We start from the raw sequence: 20,073 nt of genomic DNA on the forward strand, positions 1-20,073 counted from the left end.
CCAGCGGAAATTTTTTGCATCCACAAGGATTCGATACCAGAACATTGCTTAAGCGGACCAAACTGTTTACCACTTGGACCAACTCCCATTGGTAATTACAAATAACCAACCCCGTTGGTAATTACAAATAAGATTTAGGAAGACTTCAAAGTCTACTCACTACTTTAATGTTTTGTTTGAGGTATGAGACCAAAAAGAGAGGAAAAATAGGGAATAACTATTTTAATGTTTTGTGAGAAAACCAACCCCGTGGTCTTAAGATTGAGGAAGACTTCAACGCTACTCACTACTTGGATGTTTTGTTTGAGGGAGAATAAATAAGAGAGGAAAATATGAGAATAACTACTTTAATGTTTTGAGAAATGTATGGAGAATAAATATAATAGGAGATTTATGAGAGAATAAAAACGAATGAAAATATGATAATAAATAAGGAGAAATTCATGGATAGTGAATTAGTTTTTAATTATGATTTAACTTTTATTCTTTAAAACTAGCAAACAAACGATGCACTAGTAAATTCTTAAAAATTCTCCAAACTTCCAAATTCTTCTCTTCTTTTTTTTTTTTTTTTAACAGAGTAAACACGCTGAAGGGTCGAATCCACCATGAACCCTCAAACTTCATTTTAGACACCCCGAAACAAGATCATTCTCCAAAGAACATGAGGTGTAATATGACATGTATAAAATACAATGGATGAATTGAAGAAAGAGGAGGAAAGAGACCGTAGAAATCTTTTTTAATGGTGTGAGAAAGAAGAGAGAAAATTGGAGAGAAATTGAAGGGGTGACTCATTGGATTGTTTGAAGCCACCTGTCACAATGCTAAAGGTTACTTGCAGTGAATTGCAAGACTATGAATCGTAGTGGATGTTAACCCAAGTATTGAGTCTATTCTGAACCTGGTGCATAGGCATCTCTATTCTCTTCTATGGCTTTCATATAGCTATAGATTCAACGAAAGAGAAGCAAATGTAATATATATCTAATTCATAACATACCTTATGACCAAACAAAACAGAACTCATAACGTACCACCAGGAAAAATGAGTGGCTAAACACTAGACACAGTGGCTTATAAGGAGATTTACCATTACACATGATACACATGATACACATGATACACATGCAGGGCAAACAGGAACGAATAAAGAAATATGGGCAATGCAAATATTAGAAAACACAAGACTTAAACGAAACACTGTAAAGTAGAACAAAACAATGGTGCCACCTGCTTCAACCATTTGCAGCCTGGGGGTGTGTGCAAAGAGTGCCACCAGGTCAAAACCTGTCTCTCAGTTTATTATTCAACAAGGTAATTGAGATCAAATCTCAGGTAAGGACTTCCCCACACAACACATGTACATACCTGATCTATATACAATCAAAATTAGGGAAAATATAAATAGAAACAAAATCTCATTTTGCAAAAGGTGAAACTTCAGCCAGATATACGTTAAGCACTATTATCCATGGAGGTTTCAACTGTATAATTTGCTACTACTTTTTCTATGATTTTCTTCAGAGCTGGTGCACTAGCCAAGCATTTCTTATCTGCAAAGCAAGATCGGCCTTCCTCAGCTGCTCTGCACAACTGGGGGTCCAAGGGAACCTTCCCAAGGAAGGGCACTTCCATCTCCTGACACATCTTAGCAGCACCACCCTTGCTACTATCAAACACTTCTCCCCAAACCACCAAATCGAGCATTTCTGGTGCCTTCTCTCTCATGTACTCCATTGCCCACTCTGTTACATCTGCCTCCTCCCCACTCTCAGTAACCTTCTTGAACCTCAAATCTGTCAATGGCTGCTGCAACCCACTCATGTTCTCCACCACTCCCAACACAGGTAACCCAACTTTCTTACAAAAGTTCACTTCTTTTCGCACATCTATAAGTGATACCTGCTGTGGAGTGGTAACGATGATCGCACCATCAATGCCTGTCATCTGGAGGAACTGGACAATTGAGATGTGCTCATCAGAGGTCCCAGGAGGGGCATCCACCACTAGATAGTCAAGTTCCCCCCAGTAGACATCCTTCAAGAACTGCTTAATCAACCCATTTTTGCGAGGGCCCCTCCATATAACAGCTTCATCTGGGTTGGGGAGCATGAAACCAATTGACATAACCCCAAGATTGGATTCAACATACACGGGAGACCATCCAAGGTTGCTCTGGTGAATATCCTGCCCTTCTAGACCAAGCATCTTTGGGATGCTTGGACCGCATATGTCAATGTCAAGGAGACCCACCTGGTGGTCCATACCAGCTAGTGCAAAGGATAGCTGGGCGGAGAAGGTGCTCTTACCAACTCCGCCTTTCCCAGATAAAACCAGTATCTTGTGCTTCACAGTAGCCATCCGTTCTGCAATTGCAACCAAGTCTGCGAAGACGAAAAAGAGGGGGGGGGAAACATTTTATGACATAATATTCAATTTGCTCTTCAATCAAAAGGCAGCATCTTACATTTCTAGATCCTACAACAGCTGGAACTTCTGGATGGTCAGATTTTATGAAATTTTAGTTAAAACAAAATTACTTCAAAACTGTAAACCAGCTCATTCTCATTGACAAGATAAACTAATAATATTTCAAATACATAGCAACAGTTTCACATCAAAAAATAAATTCTATCCTGTTGACTCAATGAACCTGCTTGTCTTGATACAAAAAACAGAAGCATCCCCATTATATAATAATTTTACAACAGAGACACACTATTTAACCAGAAATGAAATGTGGGTAATTAATATTTTAAGAAATGGATGAACAAGGCTGGGAAACCAAAAGGAGCATTTCTGGAATTTATTTTTACTCTTGCAGAAGTTTGCAAAATTAAAAGTTTGGAATAATTTTACAACAGGGACACACTATTTAACCAGAAATGGAATGTGGGTAATTAATATTTTAAGAAATGGATGAACAAGGCTGGGAAACCAAAAGGAGCATTTCTGGAATTTATTTTTACTCTTGCAGAAGTTTGTTTACTGCCCGCTTCTTCCCTTACGGGTCTAATTGAACTGAACTACTAGGGATCAACTGCTCGATTGGGATTTGTTGATGTTCAGTCATAAGCCTTTCTCTTTGGGTTTTAACCTGTCAGGCCTCGTTTACTCCTTTCTAACTCATTTCATTTCGACAAAATTGGTCACAAGACAAACAATTTTATCATGTAGGGTTGTATTTTAGATGCGTAATATGATACGGAAAAGGATCTATTTTAGATATTTCGACTTCTATGTCTTGCTTTATGTTGGGAAATGTTGTGTCAGCATTGCTAGATCAGCCTTCATTAATTTTGATGATAACAAACACAAATCACTAATGTCTACATTAAATTGTAATTGTCCAGCTCATTATTAAAACAAGTGGACCAAATCCGACTCATTGGACTAAACTCACCGGATGCTAAGCCCAAGTCAAGATCAAATAATCTTAGACAAGGAATCAAGATCAAGATGAACATCAAAATCAAAGCACAAAAAGATGCGAAATCAAGTCAAGTTCAAGACTTAAATGAATTCGGGACTTAGGACACATACACATGCACTCATATGTAATTGCATTAGATTATATGCATATCATGTCACTAGACTAACCTAGGACATATTAGGAGAGTGTGGCTTAGGGTTGGCTAAAAATACCAAAAACCAATCAAGTCCCTTTCTCAAATTACTTGTGCACTCTATGCTGCAGACGGACGTCCGTCTGGTCCTGACTTAGCCCAACGGCTATTTTTTAAATGGCTATTTTTAGACGGATCTCTATCGGATCTAGACGTCTGTCTGGACTGAAATTTCATAAAAATTGCTATCTGTTGGGAGGTTGGGCCAAGCAATTGAATGCCATTTTTATAAGTCCAACCGCCCCTATTTGAGAGAATCTACCTTGCCTATTGAACATTTACTATCTCACAACTCTCAAAACTCTCAAATAGGTGAACAAGTATTGATCACTTGCCTTCCACCTTCACTTAATTTTGAAGAACATTCCAAAGTTGTCAACCAAGCTCATTGGAGTAAAAACTTAGAGTGATTGAAGGCCATTGGGACTCCATTAGTGATGCATTTCATCTCTTGAGCATTCATTTTTTATTGCACCACACTCACACAAGGAGTAAAATGTCACACTCCTTGTTAGGTAATATCTTCCAAATTCCTCAAATTGTATTGTTGTTCAATTCTAGTCTAGATTGATTAGAATTGGTAGAGGGTGCTATTGCCTTACTTATAACAAAGATTGTAAATGGTGTTCCTACCCTACTTAGACTTGTCCTATTGAACATAGATTGTAAAGGGTTTGATCTTTATCCATTGTATTGAAAGAAAACCACTAGTGGAATATTTTCTTGAGGCCAAGAAAGGGGTAGACATAGGCTTGCAAAGTCGAACCACTATAAAACACTTAGTCTTGTGGATTGATTGCATTTATTTTATTATCATATTATAATTTACTTTGTATTTGCAATTAAACCAAAAAATTAGGCAAGTCCACTAGTTGGAACCTCTTCACCCCCCTCTAAGTTGCCTTAACACTTCCTTCATTAAAGCATGGTAGAGTGTAAGACAAAAATTAGAGCCACATACCTTATGAATCAACTTCCAATAGTAGTGCGGGCCCAAAGACAAATCAAATAGGCCTATGGAGTTGATTCAAACCACAATAACTCCATGAACGAATTTGTATTTGGATTACAAATTCTCAAACTAAAAATCAATGGTAGGATGAGGTTATGGTTGGTTTCAGGGATACATTTCTCAACAGGGCTGAGAATAGGGGATGAGAACCTAAGGTTCAAATTGTTGTACGGTAGCAATTAAATTCCCAATCCTGAGGCAAAAAGAAGGAAGATTGAGAGAGTACAAGCTCTCCCTTGGTGAACCCAACTAGCACCAAAACAGGTAAAAAGGGAAGGGAAGTTGCAGGCATGGATAAAAAAACTCAAGTGACCTCAGTGGTAAAAAATAGGTTTTTGAGAAACCGAGACAAGATAAAGGTCGAAAACCTAGATCACCCCAACTAGTGAAGCTCAGACATCTCCGTAATATTGCAGGTATCAACATCTTGAATATCTTGCTCTTATTTTGGATATTTCAGTCAGATCTCATATATCTCAGGATTTAGTGTAATTTCATATTTTTTTACCCTCATCTGGCTTTGATTTCAACCAGGAAGCTTGGCTTGGCCTGGGTCCAACTCCCTTTTCTTGACCATCGAGTAGACCTCCAAGATCAAGTTCTTAAACCTTGGCTGCAGGAATTAAAATAAGAACTGACTTAAATAGGAGAAAAAAGAGATTTAAGGAAGCACACTTCTCATAGGGTCAAAGGGATGTAGAAAATAGCCATCACAATCAACTCAGACACCTACCACACACAAACAACTTATCATAGTGAAGGAAGATTTGATAATGGGGAAGGGAAGAGGAGAACTCCTGGCCAATTGTTGTCTCTAATAGTAACTCAAAGCATTCATGATTTTTAAAACTAGTCTGAATATAAACAAAAATATATTCAAAACCAACCTAACCACTCCCATTCAAACTATGAAACAGAATTTGAATATAAAATTAGACTTTATCTCATATTGCTGGTTAATGAAAAGCAAGCATAAGCCTGTGAGGAGTACACACTTGTACACAGAAAGAGGGAAAAAGAACCAAGTCTGTGCAAGACTAGACTTAGCTACACATTCACGTTGGGTAATGTTTAAGTTTCACTTCTCTTCCTTGATTTCTCTTATGACCAGAAAGAGACAGCACGATCAGTCTTATCATCATAGACAAATACAACAGACAAAACCTAGGTATATTGCACTCCAAAGTCCGAACCTTAATCCCTGCCGACTGCACTCAATGCACACAAGTAGTGAAGGGCAGGTTTATCTGTCATGAAAATTTTGGATCCTACCTGACCTGTAGTGTGGCATACAGAGCAGGCAGAGCTGCACTCTCACCTACTCATCCTAAGTATACTTTGTCATGCCACAGGTATGTTAAGAAATTCCCAATGCATCGTACCCAATTGAATTTTTCATAAGACCAACCCTTGGAACCTCAACAATGGCCAGACTTTTCAAATTCTCCAGTGAGCTCTTCCTTATTCCCCGAAGCCTTGTCAAAAAACAAGAGTGCCGAAACATAGTGAAGGATTAGTGCTGAAGTCATAAAGTTATTATAGGTTAATCAAACCTATATGTTACTGCACAAGTACATCAGCCAGACTATGAGCCTGTCTCAATCTCTAGATAGTGATGCGGGCACAACAAAGAAGTGGTCATTTCATTTCAGCATGCGGGTATTACATTTTGCCAATAGGATTAATACATAACTCCAGATTTGGCCATCTGATTTCATTTTGAAGAGTTTTTCATTTATTGTAGACCATTGAAGTGACACCCTCCTAGAATTTCATGCTCCGCTGATTGTCAGGTTGTCACTTATAGAATTTCTTCTAAATCTGACCTTTTTCCTTTCATCATTATTCTAGTTTTCAAATGAGTTTCTAAACCTATAGGCTTCTAAACAACCCATCAAATAACTAACCTGTATTTCACATACACAAGTACAACGTAACTTAATGTTGTGAAACATGAACACAGCACAGGCCACAAAGGGGAAAAACTCTCTCACTCTAAGCTTCAGACCTTTCATGTTCCCCTTCCTCTTGTTTTACGTTTCGTGTTGTCATGCATTCTTGGTATGATTAGTAAGAAGACAAGCACAACCAGCAGGTAAAGAAGTCGAAGACATAGCCAAAGAGTCTTAATAGGTTTCACAACACTGCTTCACGAATTCAATTGGTGCTACTCTCAATAATTTCACTTTGATTACAGATCAGAATAAGAATGATTAACAATAACACAAACGACAAGCATAAGTTATACAGCAGTACCTGACTACCTGTAGATTTCATTTAGGTTATCAGTGCAATAAAAAATTCGGGGAGAAAGGTACCCACGAGGAAACCTCTCTCACAATTCAACAGCGATAACAGAAATAGGGGAGGCAGGGGGAGAAGAAAAAAATTGCAGAAAAAGAAACCTGGGTCGGGCCCTTTCGGTGCAGTTGCACAAACTTCTTGATTGGGGCACCCTTCGCACGCATCCGACTTGCCTGCTGATTCCGATTCAGGACCAGGGCAATCTAAAGAAAAAAATAGAACAGTTACAACCAAATGAAACAAAACTATAAGCATATAAGGAAGAAAACTCACGAATCAGAAAGGGAAGGAACAAGAAAAACATACGCTCAGGGGCGTTTTCAGGGATTTCGCGGTAACCGTTCTCCATTGCTTCACTTGGGAACTCGTTCTAAAAAGTCTAGCTATTACCAGGAGCTTGGTTTCTCTATTACAATCAAATATCCCTTTGTTATTGACTATACCGATTGCTGGACTGAATCAGGGATAGCTGTGGCAGTCTAGCCAGGCGAGTGGGTGGAGGAAGAAAGAACAGAAGGGAGGGGTAAAAGAAGAAGAACAGAGGATAAGAAGACGAGGAGGCTACTATTCTGCAACTCGCAGCTAGAGAGGGCAAGAAATTTGAGTTCCGCCTTTGCAAAGAAACCCTTATGTTTTTCGCCCTTTTGAAACTGGTTTGTTACGTTACTTACGTATCGTCATCGATATGTCGGTTCGTACGTAGTATGTTACGTATCGATGTACATTGGTTGGATAAGGTTTAATAGGCATAGATAAATAAATAAATACTAATGAATGGAATCTGCAACTTCTCAAGTCCCTTTAATGAAATCTGCAACTTCTCTAACCGCTGCAAATCATAAATTGGTAGAGAGTGTTCTTCAGTTCAAATCCAATGAATCTTCTTGATCCTTCACTGCATATTTTAGATGTGTTTTACCCACCACAACCACACCACTTCATTGTTCACATAGTGTGGAACCAGGTAGAGGTTTGGTATAAATTAGGGTCTTCTTTATCAGCCTCCTCTTTGGAAGCAAAAGCTTGTCATGATGCTCTCCATTTTGTGGTAGTTCTAGGGTCAACTATATTACTGTATACGATGACTGGGTACACATCGTATCTTGGTTGAATGGTGTAAGCAACTCTTTTTGCTTCCGGAGAATGTAAAGAAGTTTGTCAATGACTTCTTGTTCAGCTTCCCCATTTTCGTAGGGCTGAAAATTTGTATGCAGTTTTCTTGCTTCTCGTTTTTCTAGGTTGAAACTTCCTAAGGTCCAATGGGTTCCACGCCACCATTTATTATTAATCTGTCAGATTTTCTTAATGCATAAGGCCAGACTTTTTTTATTACTGAAATTTTTCAATATTTTTATAAATTTAAAAAGATTAAGAATTGTTTGATAAAATAAAAAATTTATATTTACAATTAACTCCTTAATATTCATACACAATCGTTGGATTTGGATTAATTGTACACATGACACGATCCTGAATGACTATTTGGTAAAAGGGTACGTTGATCCTAAAATTGATTATTTGTCCCGGATTGATATTTTATTAAAACTACATGGGAGAGATACAAATTGTCATTTTTTTAGGGATAAAAATCAAACTTCGGGGTTCCTAAATAAAAATTACCCAAACTTATATGCTCTCGTTGAGTGTCAGTCAATACATTGAGAGACTGGAAAACGATATGAAAAAATATGCAAATGTATATTGACCAACACAAAATGATACGGGCCAATAATATAGACCTGGGCTATGGTAAACCAATGGTAAGAAACCTTAGAAATTAGATTTTTCATTTGCTAATTTGGTCGTATTCTCCCAACACTGTTGAATGGGTTCTGCATATATTGGCAAAGATTGCAGAGGCCCCTTATCAAGCAAGAGCCAAAAACAAACACAACATTAAGCAGAGAAGACGAGAGAAACCGCTGCGTTGCTGCACATCCTGGAGAGCATTTTCTCCACCTGCTCAAGACCTCAAGAGAACCGATAATTATCAAACCCAGTATCAAGATATGGCATTTTCAGAACTTCAAGCTCAACCATTGATAAAACCGAAGTGCATCATTATCCTAACTTAGAATGGAGATAAGCACAAAACCAATAGAAAATCAGAGAAATGAAGCGTCCAAATTGAGACCAAGAATATTTCATCTCAAAATATCTTTGATGTTAATTTGAGAACAAGGTCCTAATGTTACAACAATTCACCAGCCAGCCTCCTAGCATCTGTTACAAAGCTGTGATTACCATTGCATTCAGGCAAGTAATGGAAAACCTCCCCCCCCCCCCCCCCCCAACCAAAAGAAAACCGCCAACTCTAAATGAGATTGCCTCTTGTCCATTCTCTCCAGCAGGAATGATGAACCACAATCATGCTCAACAAGCAGCTCGATCTCGCCAAACTATGTGCTACGCAACATACTTCTACCAAACAGCCAGATAAAGATTTTGATACACAACCACTTCACCATCTTCAATAAAAGAAAAGCTATACTTTCTTTTACCCTTCCTTTTTCTCCCTTACAGAATTCTGCTCAAACTTCTCATCAAATCTCAGCTTCTCAGCAGCATTTAACAGCATATCCACTCTTCCAACTGTTTCACTCGACCCACCTAATTGCTTCCTATACTGTTTCTCCTCATATGCTCTCTTTGCTTTGTTTATGGCTTTGATCCCAGCATCACATTGGCTGCAAAACCATTTTCCCCTTGGAATTGAAGTATGAGGTGGTTCCATGCAATAAATATGGTATGCATGGTCACACCCATCACAGAGGACAATCTTCTTGTCATCCTTGTCAGTAAGGCAAGCTCTACAAAGACAAGAAGGGCAGTACCACCGGGGACCATAGGATTTTAACTCCTCAGTAGTCAAGCATCTGAGATGGTAGTACTTGTTAGGACAGTGGGGATGTCCACATTTTCGTAACCTATTGCTATCCTCTTCCTCATTTTCACACAGCTTGCAGTAGTGTACCCCGCCGTTTCCATTTGATGACTCATGCCCATCTTCTGCTTTCGTACTACAGTCTGAACTCTCTTCTAAATCACTTAGCATGTCTTCATCCACTTGAAGCGTCTCCCCACTTCCATTAATTTGGGTCCTAGCATCATTGATCCTCTCACATACAGCACAATTCTCATGGGGAGATTCAATCCCACTTGCAGTGCAATTAGCACAATACCAGCTTCTTGATGGGATCGCTTCAAGAGCAGGCTCAATGCAAGAGACATGGTACATCTCCTCGCATGAATCACAGACAAGGCGATCTTTCCCATCCGCTTCGACACCACACTGCTTACAATTATTTATCTTTTCTGAGCCACGTTCTTTTTTTTCCAGCTTGGTTTCATGGTCAGATTCTGGAGCGGAATATTGTCTTTTAGTACCTTGTTCAGCACCAACTTGATTGATCTCCTGTAAGGAAGAATATGGCCCCATTAACACAAAGTGAAAGGTTCATCGAAGAGTGAAATTTCAAATGAGCATCTCATTTTAGATTTATAGTGCAACTAAGTGCAGACGAGGAAGACAACCCTGATAGATTAATTCTAACCATAAAGTTGAGTAATATATACCTCATTCTTTCCTTCTTCACTAGTGGGATGTGTTGAACCTCCAACCTGAGAGGACAGGAAAATATGTTGAATCAACCATCAGGATAACAATAGAACATAAATAAAGAGGATGACCAACCTAGAAGCAAACTAAATGCCTCATAAAGAACTAAGGTCCCAAAATCTAGAAGAATTTGCCATGATAAATATTGACAGTACAGCATTGTTCAATTTCCAGTAGAGCTACAGAGCAGTCAAAAAGAAAACAGGGGGAAAAACATTTTTCATACCAGTGCACGGTATGAGTTCTGTGATAAATCTGACAGACCCTTCGAAAGATAAACCATTTCACTACCAATCTTCTGGATCTTATGCCATACCTGGGAAATAATCAAACATGAGCCATACATGCCAGCAAAATTGAACTTGACAAGCCACAGAATATCATGCATATATATCAAAATGTGGTCTCTATTATATGTATCCCAGGGTTTCAAAAAGCTGGATTGTCTAGAAAAACCAAGGAACTCAACCTAAAATAAAAATTTAGAACACTAGTCCCTGCCCTTTACCCCAACCAACACAAACGGGGGGGGGGGGGGAAGAAAAATAAGAAACATACTGTACCTCCTCCAATAAACATAATAATATATGTTTTCAATGTGAAAGAGAACAATATGCAATAGTCTAGGCCAAAACAACAAACACGCTGAAGGTTTGATGGGACAGGAGAGAAATATGACAGAGAATCAAAGATGCACAACAAGAGCGGCTGTGCATTTCACAGAGAGAGAGAGAGAACCTTTTTTCCCGTGTCTTTTGATAGATAACAACAATATTTTGTTAAAAGAATGAAATAGGAGAAATAGGAGATAGGAAATACAGGATATACGGTAAACTGTAGTAACAGAAGCAATTCTGTCCAGCAAGTGCCAGGGGCCCAAATACATGATTACCTTACCTCTCATCCTCCTAGGATACTAAAAATTGCTTCACACTACAATGTGCCCGACCTTTCAGATAAGATTAATGCAGTGTCATGGGCCTCCCATGTGAATCCCAAGCCCACTTCACAACCACCTAAGGGTCTTCCTTCCAAATCATATCCATCCATTCATGAGACAAAGCTATTACCAACCCTAGGATGTCTGCATTGATATTCAGGCAAGCTAAGTCGAGCCTAGAAATGCAAAGACCTGCAAACCCTCATGATGTCGGCATACTCCAATAAGCTTCCATCAATATTAAAACTTAATGACATTGGAAGGAAAGCATCAAGTACTTAGAATCTGAAATGTAGACAATAGGTTAACCCAGAGTGTCTCATCTGACATTTGCCCATCTCACCATCCTCAACTAAGGACCTTAGTGACCTAAGCGGATCTCTCCCAACCTTCAAAACATCCTATTATTCTTCTCCTCCCAAATGATCCATAAAATCAATGCTAACATGCCGCATAGAATTCCTCTTCTGTTTGTGGCCAGAATGCAACACCATGAAGTTCTACCCCATACTTTGTGGGAGGTGACAGAAGGTATCTAGTCAGACCCAATGCTGAAACAAACTGGGCAGAAAATGGCCATCAAGAAATAACATATGAGTTAGAATTTTCTGAAAATCTTAGTTCACGAATTATTGTCAAAGTTAGAGGAGATACTAGAATAATGAAATATAGCTTATTAATGTTTATTTAAAAGAAAAAGTATCAATAAGAATATGTTATACTGTCAGCAGGATAACTAATGACGATCTTTATTTATAGGCAGCTAATGGAACTGTAAGCAGGACAAGTGGTGCAGATGGTAAATGAAGGAAATAGTCTAGGTGATTATTGAACCAAATTTTGACCCAAGTCATGCCATGCGCCTAAGTTTCTTTGTTTTTATATGGAAGTTTTCGATAGGCTTTACTATGTAGGGATCTGTTTAGGATTTGGTTTCTTATTGCATATAATTACTTTTCTTTCAAATATGTTTGTAATACAGTGAAGTGTACAAAAATGAAATACTAAGTTAGCTAAGAGCTTGCCTTTGTGGTGAGAGTAGCAGTGGCTGGGTTATTCCCACCAAAATCTACCCCCTCCCTCCCTGCAAAAAGGGAGGGGGGGGGGACTGGGCCTTTTTATCTTTGGGATGATCCTTCTTGCCTCTTCTCTGTGAATCTGGAAAATCTCCTGTCAGGCAAACCTATCTCGTTACTTCACTCTCAAGTTCTTTGGCCTATTTCAACCTAACAGTACCAATCAGTCCCCTCAACTTAGTTTTGAATCCCCCACATCCTCTCCCTCCTGGATTTTGGGTGTTACCTCTAAGCAACTCCTTTTTGCAATGCCCTAAGCCAAAAGCGATGTAACCCTGGATTACAGGGCCAGTAGTAGGACCTTTTCTAAGCAGCAGCAAATAAACTAGGGTTCAATTCCTTTCTGTTTGGGGTCTAATCTCAAAGGACAGCAGCTGTATTGTACTCAAAACACTCAAGGAACGCCATGGCTAGGTCTGATTAGGCTCCCAGTTATCAGATCTAAGTACAGGTAGGTCTAAGGTTGATTTGAATTGGGATTTAGGATTCGGGACTGGGTTAAGAAGAGGTCTAAAATTAAAGGAAAATATGCTGTTTTGCCCAAACTGTAATTTCAGAGAATTCCCAAGATAGGGTTTGCAAGTTTTGGTTTCCTAATGTGTATGGGTCTCTTGGTTAGGATTAGGATCGAAGGTGTAAGGGGTTGGGATGCTAGTCCTAAAAGGGTTTAGGCTTTAGATTACGGGTTGAGAAGACATAGGGTTTCTAGTGGAGTTAGGGTTTTAGGGTTTCGATGAAAAAGATGAAGTGCAGGAAAATTCTGCAACTTCAAAGTAGACGGCTGTAGTTGATTTCAGAAGTAGGGAAAGGGGAAGCAGAAGGGTGCGATCCGAGGAAGGGTCTCGGAGGGTTTGCAAGGGGGAGGGATGGGGGTTATTAGGGTTTTTTGTAGGGAAGGGGGCTTTTTCCGTAGGGAAGAAGAGGGAGAGGAGGAGCTTGTGATAGGGGTAAGGAGGAAAATTGGGTTGGGAGTGGGGTTTGGCTTACTTGATTGGGGGAAGGGCTGGGTGCAAGGTCGCTGGAATTGATGAAGCTTCAAGGCTGCTGCAGGCTTAACAAGGTGAAGGAGTTGAGGAACTGCAGAATTTGAAGAAACACTTATAATCCCTCAAACCCAAGTCGTGGGCTAGCTTCCCATGACTCCCAAGTCTCTGAAATTTTAGTAATGCTTCAACTGAATAGCTTACAGTGAGGTGGGGGACTTATATAGCCTTACACTTGAGGGAAATAGACTGAGACTCAAAGTAGGAGACTCAAACTTTCCACTTTGGATTGGGATTCCCTTTACAACTCAAAAAAAAATTAGAAACGAATCTTCTAGAGATTTCCTAATCAAAAGTTAACTTGCAAAATAAATAACCAATTTCCAGAAGGAATCCTACTTGAGAATTGGAATCCAACTGGAACTCCTCCCCAAACAAGAACTGTAACCACAAGTCCAATTGAAAAACAAAAAACAGATATAGGATTCTAAAATTATTCTGGATTGTACTGGACCCTTTTGGTGTTCAGAGGAGAGGAAAGACCAATTTACCCTTCTGAGGCGCCAATAGGGCCTGATTTTTTGTCCTACTTTTGATCAGCTTCATGTGTGCTAGGCCCAGTAACATCAAAATACCACCTGGAATCTAGAGAACCAATCCATTGATCACATCTGGACCTCTGCCTATGATGTACTCCTCGGATTTCGTTGGATACGCACTAGAAGCTAATAAACCGGAACTGCTATGAACTAGTAAGTCCAGGTAGGTCAAAAAAAGGTTAGATGTCAAAACTCGGGCCCGGGTGGGGATATGTCAAGTTGTTCATTAGAGAAGAGAACTTAGCTGAGCAATGAAGAAGAAAGTACAGGGAGTAGACAAGAAAATCAGAAAAGAATCTAAAAAGGCCACAAGATATCAGATAATAAATATATCAGAAGCAAGTCCTTAAATAGGAAGAACCAGACACCATTCAAGTTTAACATTACCATCCAATAGCAGGTAAAAAGAGGACCTTATAAAAGAATCATCAATGACAGGGCTGAAAACCTAAGTGCTTCCATTGGGAAGGGCAGAATCTGAATTGCAATAGTCGTAAATGCCTATGAAATTTCTTAAAAACAAAGGCTTGCTCTCCATTACAGAGATAGGAAATAACAGCAACTAACATAGGAAGTTCATCTGGCACTCTTCTTGCTGGAACTGTTGCTCTGATGGAAAAGAGGTTACTTTAATTTAGTCTCAGGTCAATGGAATCAATTTATTTGTCAATTATTTACAGAAGTAGGGATATCCGGCATAAATATCCAAACCTCACAGATGTTCTGTAGATACCTGATACTTCGGGGGAAGTACATGTAAATTGTCCTTTTATTATTTGAAGAAAAGCCCATATGTTCAATGAAACCTCAACCTCAGGTATAGAAGGAACATCTACATGCCCACAAATTTAATGCTGCTTGAAGATGCTATCACATATAAATACTTAAGGCTATCAAATATCGCTAAAACATTAACTTTACAATGTAGCTGATAAAGTGGACATCCTACAAGGAAATTTGATAACATTACCTGTTGAAGGTCTGTAGAGAAAAGGACAGGAGACTGCTCATAAGCCCCATCTTTCATCCTAGAGTTCACGACACTTAAAAAATCTAGAATGCTGTCAACCTTCACGCCTTGGAAATTTTCGCATAGTAACTTACACAACAAATCAAACTTTTCTGAAACCTTAACATTGTGGAGAACACGGTGACACAAGTTAGTGATATGACGAACATCTGCTTGGTTGTTTCCCTTGTTTTGGGATCCGTTTGAAGTATCATACTGTGATCTGTCTGGAACTTTGGAGTCCTGTAGCTGCGTATGGGTCATGAGGCTATTTTCGTGGTAGTGACCAGGTTCCTGTAAAGAATTACTGAATTGATGAATGAACCCAAAAACTCATAGAGAGCAAAAATAAATACTAGTTAATAAAAAGAAGAAAAAAAAAGAAAGTATCTATTAGCATATACTCTTGGTACATGCAATTTAGGGTGGGCACAATTCATCTTAGTAACAATACAGGAACTGCTTCCTGGATGCAGCTCAGAGTACCACTTCCACACACTCAATGACTGTAAAATGTGTTCAAGTACTATCCACCACCAATGCCCATCCAGGCAATCATCTGAACCATCCAGAAGAACACAATGTCTACTCTAGGACAATCATGTAGTTCACATGGATTCTTGCTTAGAATTATATCCTTTTGACTTCCTTACAGACTGCAGAGAATCAACTTTTTTTTTGTTTTTGGGTGGGGGGGGGGGGGGGGAAGCGAGAGAGACTAACTACTGTCAGAACATATATTTAATGGTTCACATGAAATGAGATGCAAGACAGCTATTCAGTATTACAAAAACATCCAAAATCAAAACCACATTAACACAATAGGATGTAACAATTTTCTTTGTTTTCCCCAGGAATAAGAACAATTTTTCATCCTTTCAAAGTAGATCATGCACAAGAAACTAAAGAAGCCAAAAGAATTTAAGACATGAGGATTTATTTGGGCTCCAAAGCATGGAAGCCTAACAGCATAGGATACCTACAAAGGATTAGTGACATTAAACACTAACTAACCAATCAAACACCAAGACCCTCAAAAGCCATTGAATACTACTTTACTACCAAAATATGAAGCCTACGGCCATAACCAAGTCAGTCTCCCACCTCTGATTGACCTCTGAATCCAACAAGATATTACCCAAAAGCCCTAAACTACCTAGAGAAAACCCCATCAAGATTCAGTTTGATAGAGTTTTGCAAAGAGTGAATAAGGGCAAGCAGAGAACTGAAACTAGCAGAGGGAACTTGCTAGGCCAGGCTGGGCAAGGGCTACCACAAGGTGGCCAGCACTGAAATAGTAGTATTCATTTGTTTCAAAATTTAATATGCAGATTACTCACTGCTTAGCTGATTATCTAGTTGCCTTCTAAGTAACAGATTTTAATTTTTTAAAAAATGCTTGAAAAAAAATCACTTTTTTAAATCATGCCTAGATTGTGGTTTTTAGTTCAACCACATTGTTTCCATATTTTGCATAAAAAAATCACTATATGGTTTTTAAATTGTGCCTAAACTTTGTCAGAACACACACTGCATCTTATGCATCAAGGCCAGGAAGTTTGCCACCTTCACCCCATTTGGCATCACTGTGCTCTTCTCCCATTGTATGATGGTATCCACCATCATGTTTTAATCTGCACCCAACATGGCTTGGTTATAATTTATTTTCTCAGTAAATCTTACTCACACAGTATAGTGCAAATTGTTTCAAGGCTTTGCTCTTCCTTCAGTCCAAGCACCCACCCCATTGGCACTTTACAAGTTCACATTGATTTATGCTTATTGTTTTGTTTTCTGATAAGTATGCTTATACTATATCCTAATCTTAGTTTATCATACATTGGTTTTGCTATTTTGGGCTATTACTAGCATAATTATATCATATTGATTGCTATGACTTCTGTGTTGCAAAGGTGATTAAGGTGATCGGTGAGCTTGTAAACTCAAGCAATACCATGATAAGTTGATAACCATGACAGAATCAGAATTGCTATATTACATACGAATGAACAGCCAGTCAGACAACTGCAGTCCAAAATGCTGCAAATACCTTATCTACTTCTCATCACAAGCCATTGACATGCCAGAGAACTGGGAAATCATTGCTAATTCAAACAGTAAAAATGACAGCGGAATGCTTTAGGAAATAAGCTAGAAACCAGATTGGGACTCATTAAGATTACTGATAGTGAAATAAAGCAGACAAATGACAAGAAAAAAAATTGTCCATACTAGGAGATCAAACAAATCACCTGTCATGCACCAATTTCCATGTCTAATGATTTTTTGTTTTATTCCTGTTTCAGAAACAATACCTAATTGATGCGTAAAATAGTGTTCATTCCCCAAAACCTTTGCTGTTTAGAAAATAAGATTATACAACCTTATGTCCTCAACACATAGCAGCCAAATAATATTCAATATCTACAATAATCCTAGACATCCTGGTTTTGCCTCCAGTAATATGTGCTTACTTTTCTTTAATTAGTACAATTTTAAGACAATTAACCACAAAGCCACAAACTCTATAAGTATTTCCCTAAGCATGAAAAGTCAAAACTAATAGTCAAGATACTGTTTGCCTAAAATTGAGATAATGCTAAATTTAACCATATGGAAATCAAAAAAGAACGTAAGACAAACCCTATTGTCGAGCGAAATATTTTCATTTAAGCTGGGCATATAACAAGAGCAAGGCATGGCTCAGAACAGTGGGACGCAATTAAGACCAGGATAACTGCTGAGGATCTTGTCCTTTTTAAGAGTTGGACATGCATAAAGTCCTATTTTCAATAGATCCAATTAAAAGAGCTGCCAGCCGATAACTTATCTTAATGATGGAGAAAATAATAGTGAAATGCTGCAAAGCTCTCCTGAGTCAATCTTAATTAAGACAAGAAAGAATGAGATATAATACTCTTTTAGCTGCCCAGAGCTTTTCTCCTCTTTATTTCTGTTCAGCAATAAAACAATTATGCAACTTGCTCGTGCATTCTTAAAACATTTTTTTTCCAGCACATTCCATTGAATACAAGTGCCAGTAAAACAGCACAAAATAACTTTAACCCATACACCAGTTAACGATTATACCATTTAGAATTCAGAACAGAGAACGCAAGGAGCCACTTCACCAGCCAACAACATTCATCCCTGCCTTGATGGGGGAATGAATAAAGAGATCCGTCTCTATTGTCTTAACCCTTACAGGAAATCCCTGATTTTGGACAATCATGTAAACCCAAAATACCCACGCATTTTCAAGTTTGCCATTGTGAAAATTCTGTAGAAAAAAGTATGACCAGATCTAGAGCTATAGCTACCATTCTAGCCCCCCCCCCCCTCCTCTTTTTTCCTTAAAAGTTATTTTCAATGTCCACAGATTTTCTTTTGCTTGATTCACGATATTTAAGAACAGAGACTATGATTTATTCATGACTTGCATCAATTAAGAAAAACGTCCAACTAATTTGAAAGAAGAGACACATCATGGAGAGGAACAAACCTGGTTCGTTTGACTTCCTGCATCGACAGAAACTCTTCCATTATTCTGCGGTTCAGTACCTGCAGTCGGCCTTAAGTGTTTGCGCCGCTTGTAAGTACGTAAACCATCTGCCGAACACTCCGAGTACTCCCCGATGCTGCCATCAGTATTATTCCCTTCAGACCCAAATGTATGTCCATTAAGGGCAGCACCATTCCCACAAGGAACCAACACAGAGCAGCCCATAGAACCACCATTACTTGTTCTCTCTTCAACCAGCATTTCCAAATCAGCAAAAATCCCAAATCTATAACTTTTTCTCTGCCCCAAATTAGGGTTTCACAGATGTGCAACCATACTCATTCGAGATTCAACCTAAATAACATCCAAGACCTAATATTTCTGCATGAAATCATTAATTAAAATCAAGAAACAAACAAAAAGCAAGAAAATCGAGTAAAAGAGGCGAAACAGAAACCTGGAACCCAAACGTCACAGTACGGTGTTACGTAAACATGACATAAATCAGCCAAAACTAAACATAAGAACCAGAAAAAGGAAGCGAGGAGCTTGCCTGGAAAACCAAAAATGGAATCGAAGAGATGAAAGGAAGCATAACGCCACTCTCAAGAACCTCAGCCCTTCACTCTGCAACTCCTCTTCGGATAACTTTTTAAAATTTTGAAAACAGGGAGAGACAGAGTTGAAAACTCTATCTTGTAATAGGAAAGGACTTAATGAAGCGAGCGTAAGCGACTGGCTGCTTGATTCAGAGCCGGTGGCCACGCAAGACGCAAATGGGTTGCGTGCTCGACAAACCGGGAGTTGCCCGTCGCCTATGGCAGGTGACCGTACATTGCCAGTAGCCTGGCAGTCAGCGTGCGTGTGAACTCAATAGCCTTTAAATTTGTACTCTTCGCGCTTTGACCGCCTTCTGACTCACTTATCCTTTTTTCCATTTTAGTTGCTAGCCCAATCTAATCGATCCACCGTCAGTGTGAAATTGGTGCTGCTCAGTTTCAGCTTAGATTTTGATATCGATTGGCTATTTCTCAAAAATGTATTTTCACATTTTCAATCTCGATTGTTCGCAAACAGTGCTATAAATTAATTGCACAGCACTGAAGTCAAGCCCATTTAGAATATCTAATTTTCTATTTCTTTTTTCCTTTTTCTTTAAGAGTAATGGCCTGATTTGTGTGTGAAAACTGAAAAAAAAAAATTGTTACCATAAAATGAATTTTTTATATTGAAAGTAAATGAAAATCTTTTTTTTATATTAAAAGTAAATGAAGATCTTCTTTTTTTATTAACAGTAAACTTATTATGATAATAGAGTCAATACATACACAAGCTCTTTTTTTTTTCTTCTTTTCAAAATGTGTTCATCTAAGCCAGCTTGCGCACACCACGACTACATA

General features: G+C 38.7%; 2 protein-coding genes across 2 annotated transcripts; both read right to left on the reverse strand.

The window, feature by feature from the left end:
- Positions 1-667: 667 nt before the first annotated feature.
- Positions 668-7,585, reverse strand: NBP35 (nucleotide binding protein 35). The gene is made up of 3 exons (XM_089157587.1): positions 7,252-7,585; positions 7,047-7,148; positions 668-2,387 (listed from the first exon to the last, which is right to left on the reverse strand). The coding sequence occupies exons 1-3, from the start codon at positions 7,292-7,294 to the stop codon at positions 1,459-1,461; spliced, it is 1,074 nt and encodes a 357-aa protein (XP_089013713.1). The 5' UTR covers positions 7,295-7,585; the 3' UTR covers positions 668-1,458.
- A 1,649-nt stretch (positions 7,586-9,234) lies between these two features.
- On the reverse strand, positions 9,235-19,342 carry LOC149026966 (RING/FYVE/PHD-type zinc finger family protein). The gene is made up of 5 exons (XM_089157593.1): positions 18,674-19,342; positions 15,133-15,465; positions 10,791-10,880; positions 10,522-10,566; positions 9,235-10,360 (listed from the first exon to the last, which is right to left on the reverse strand). Exons 1-5 carry the CDS (start codon positions 18,932-18,934, stop codon positions 9,443-9,445), a joined length of 1,647 nt encoding a protein of 548 aa, XP_089013719.1. The 5' UTR covers positions 18,935-19,342; the 3' UTR covers positions 9,235-9,442.
- Positions 19,343-20,073: the final 731 nt, after the last annotated feature.

The sequence above is a fragment of the Hakea prostrata genome, chromosome 1 (genome assembly GCF_041222555.1).
Source record: "Hakea prostrata isolate BN-2017 chromosome 1, UWA_Hpros_2, whole genome shotgun sequence".
NCBI lineage: Eukaryota > Viridiplantae > Streptophyta > Magnoliopsida > Proteales > Proteaceae > Hakea > Hakea prostrata.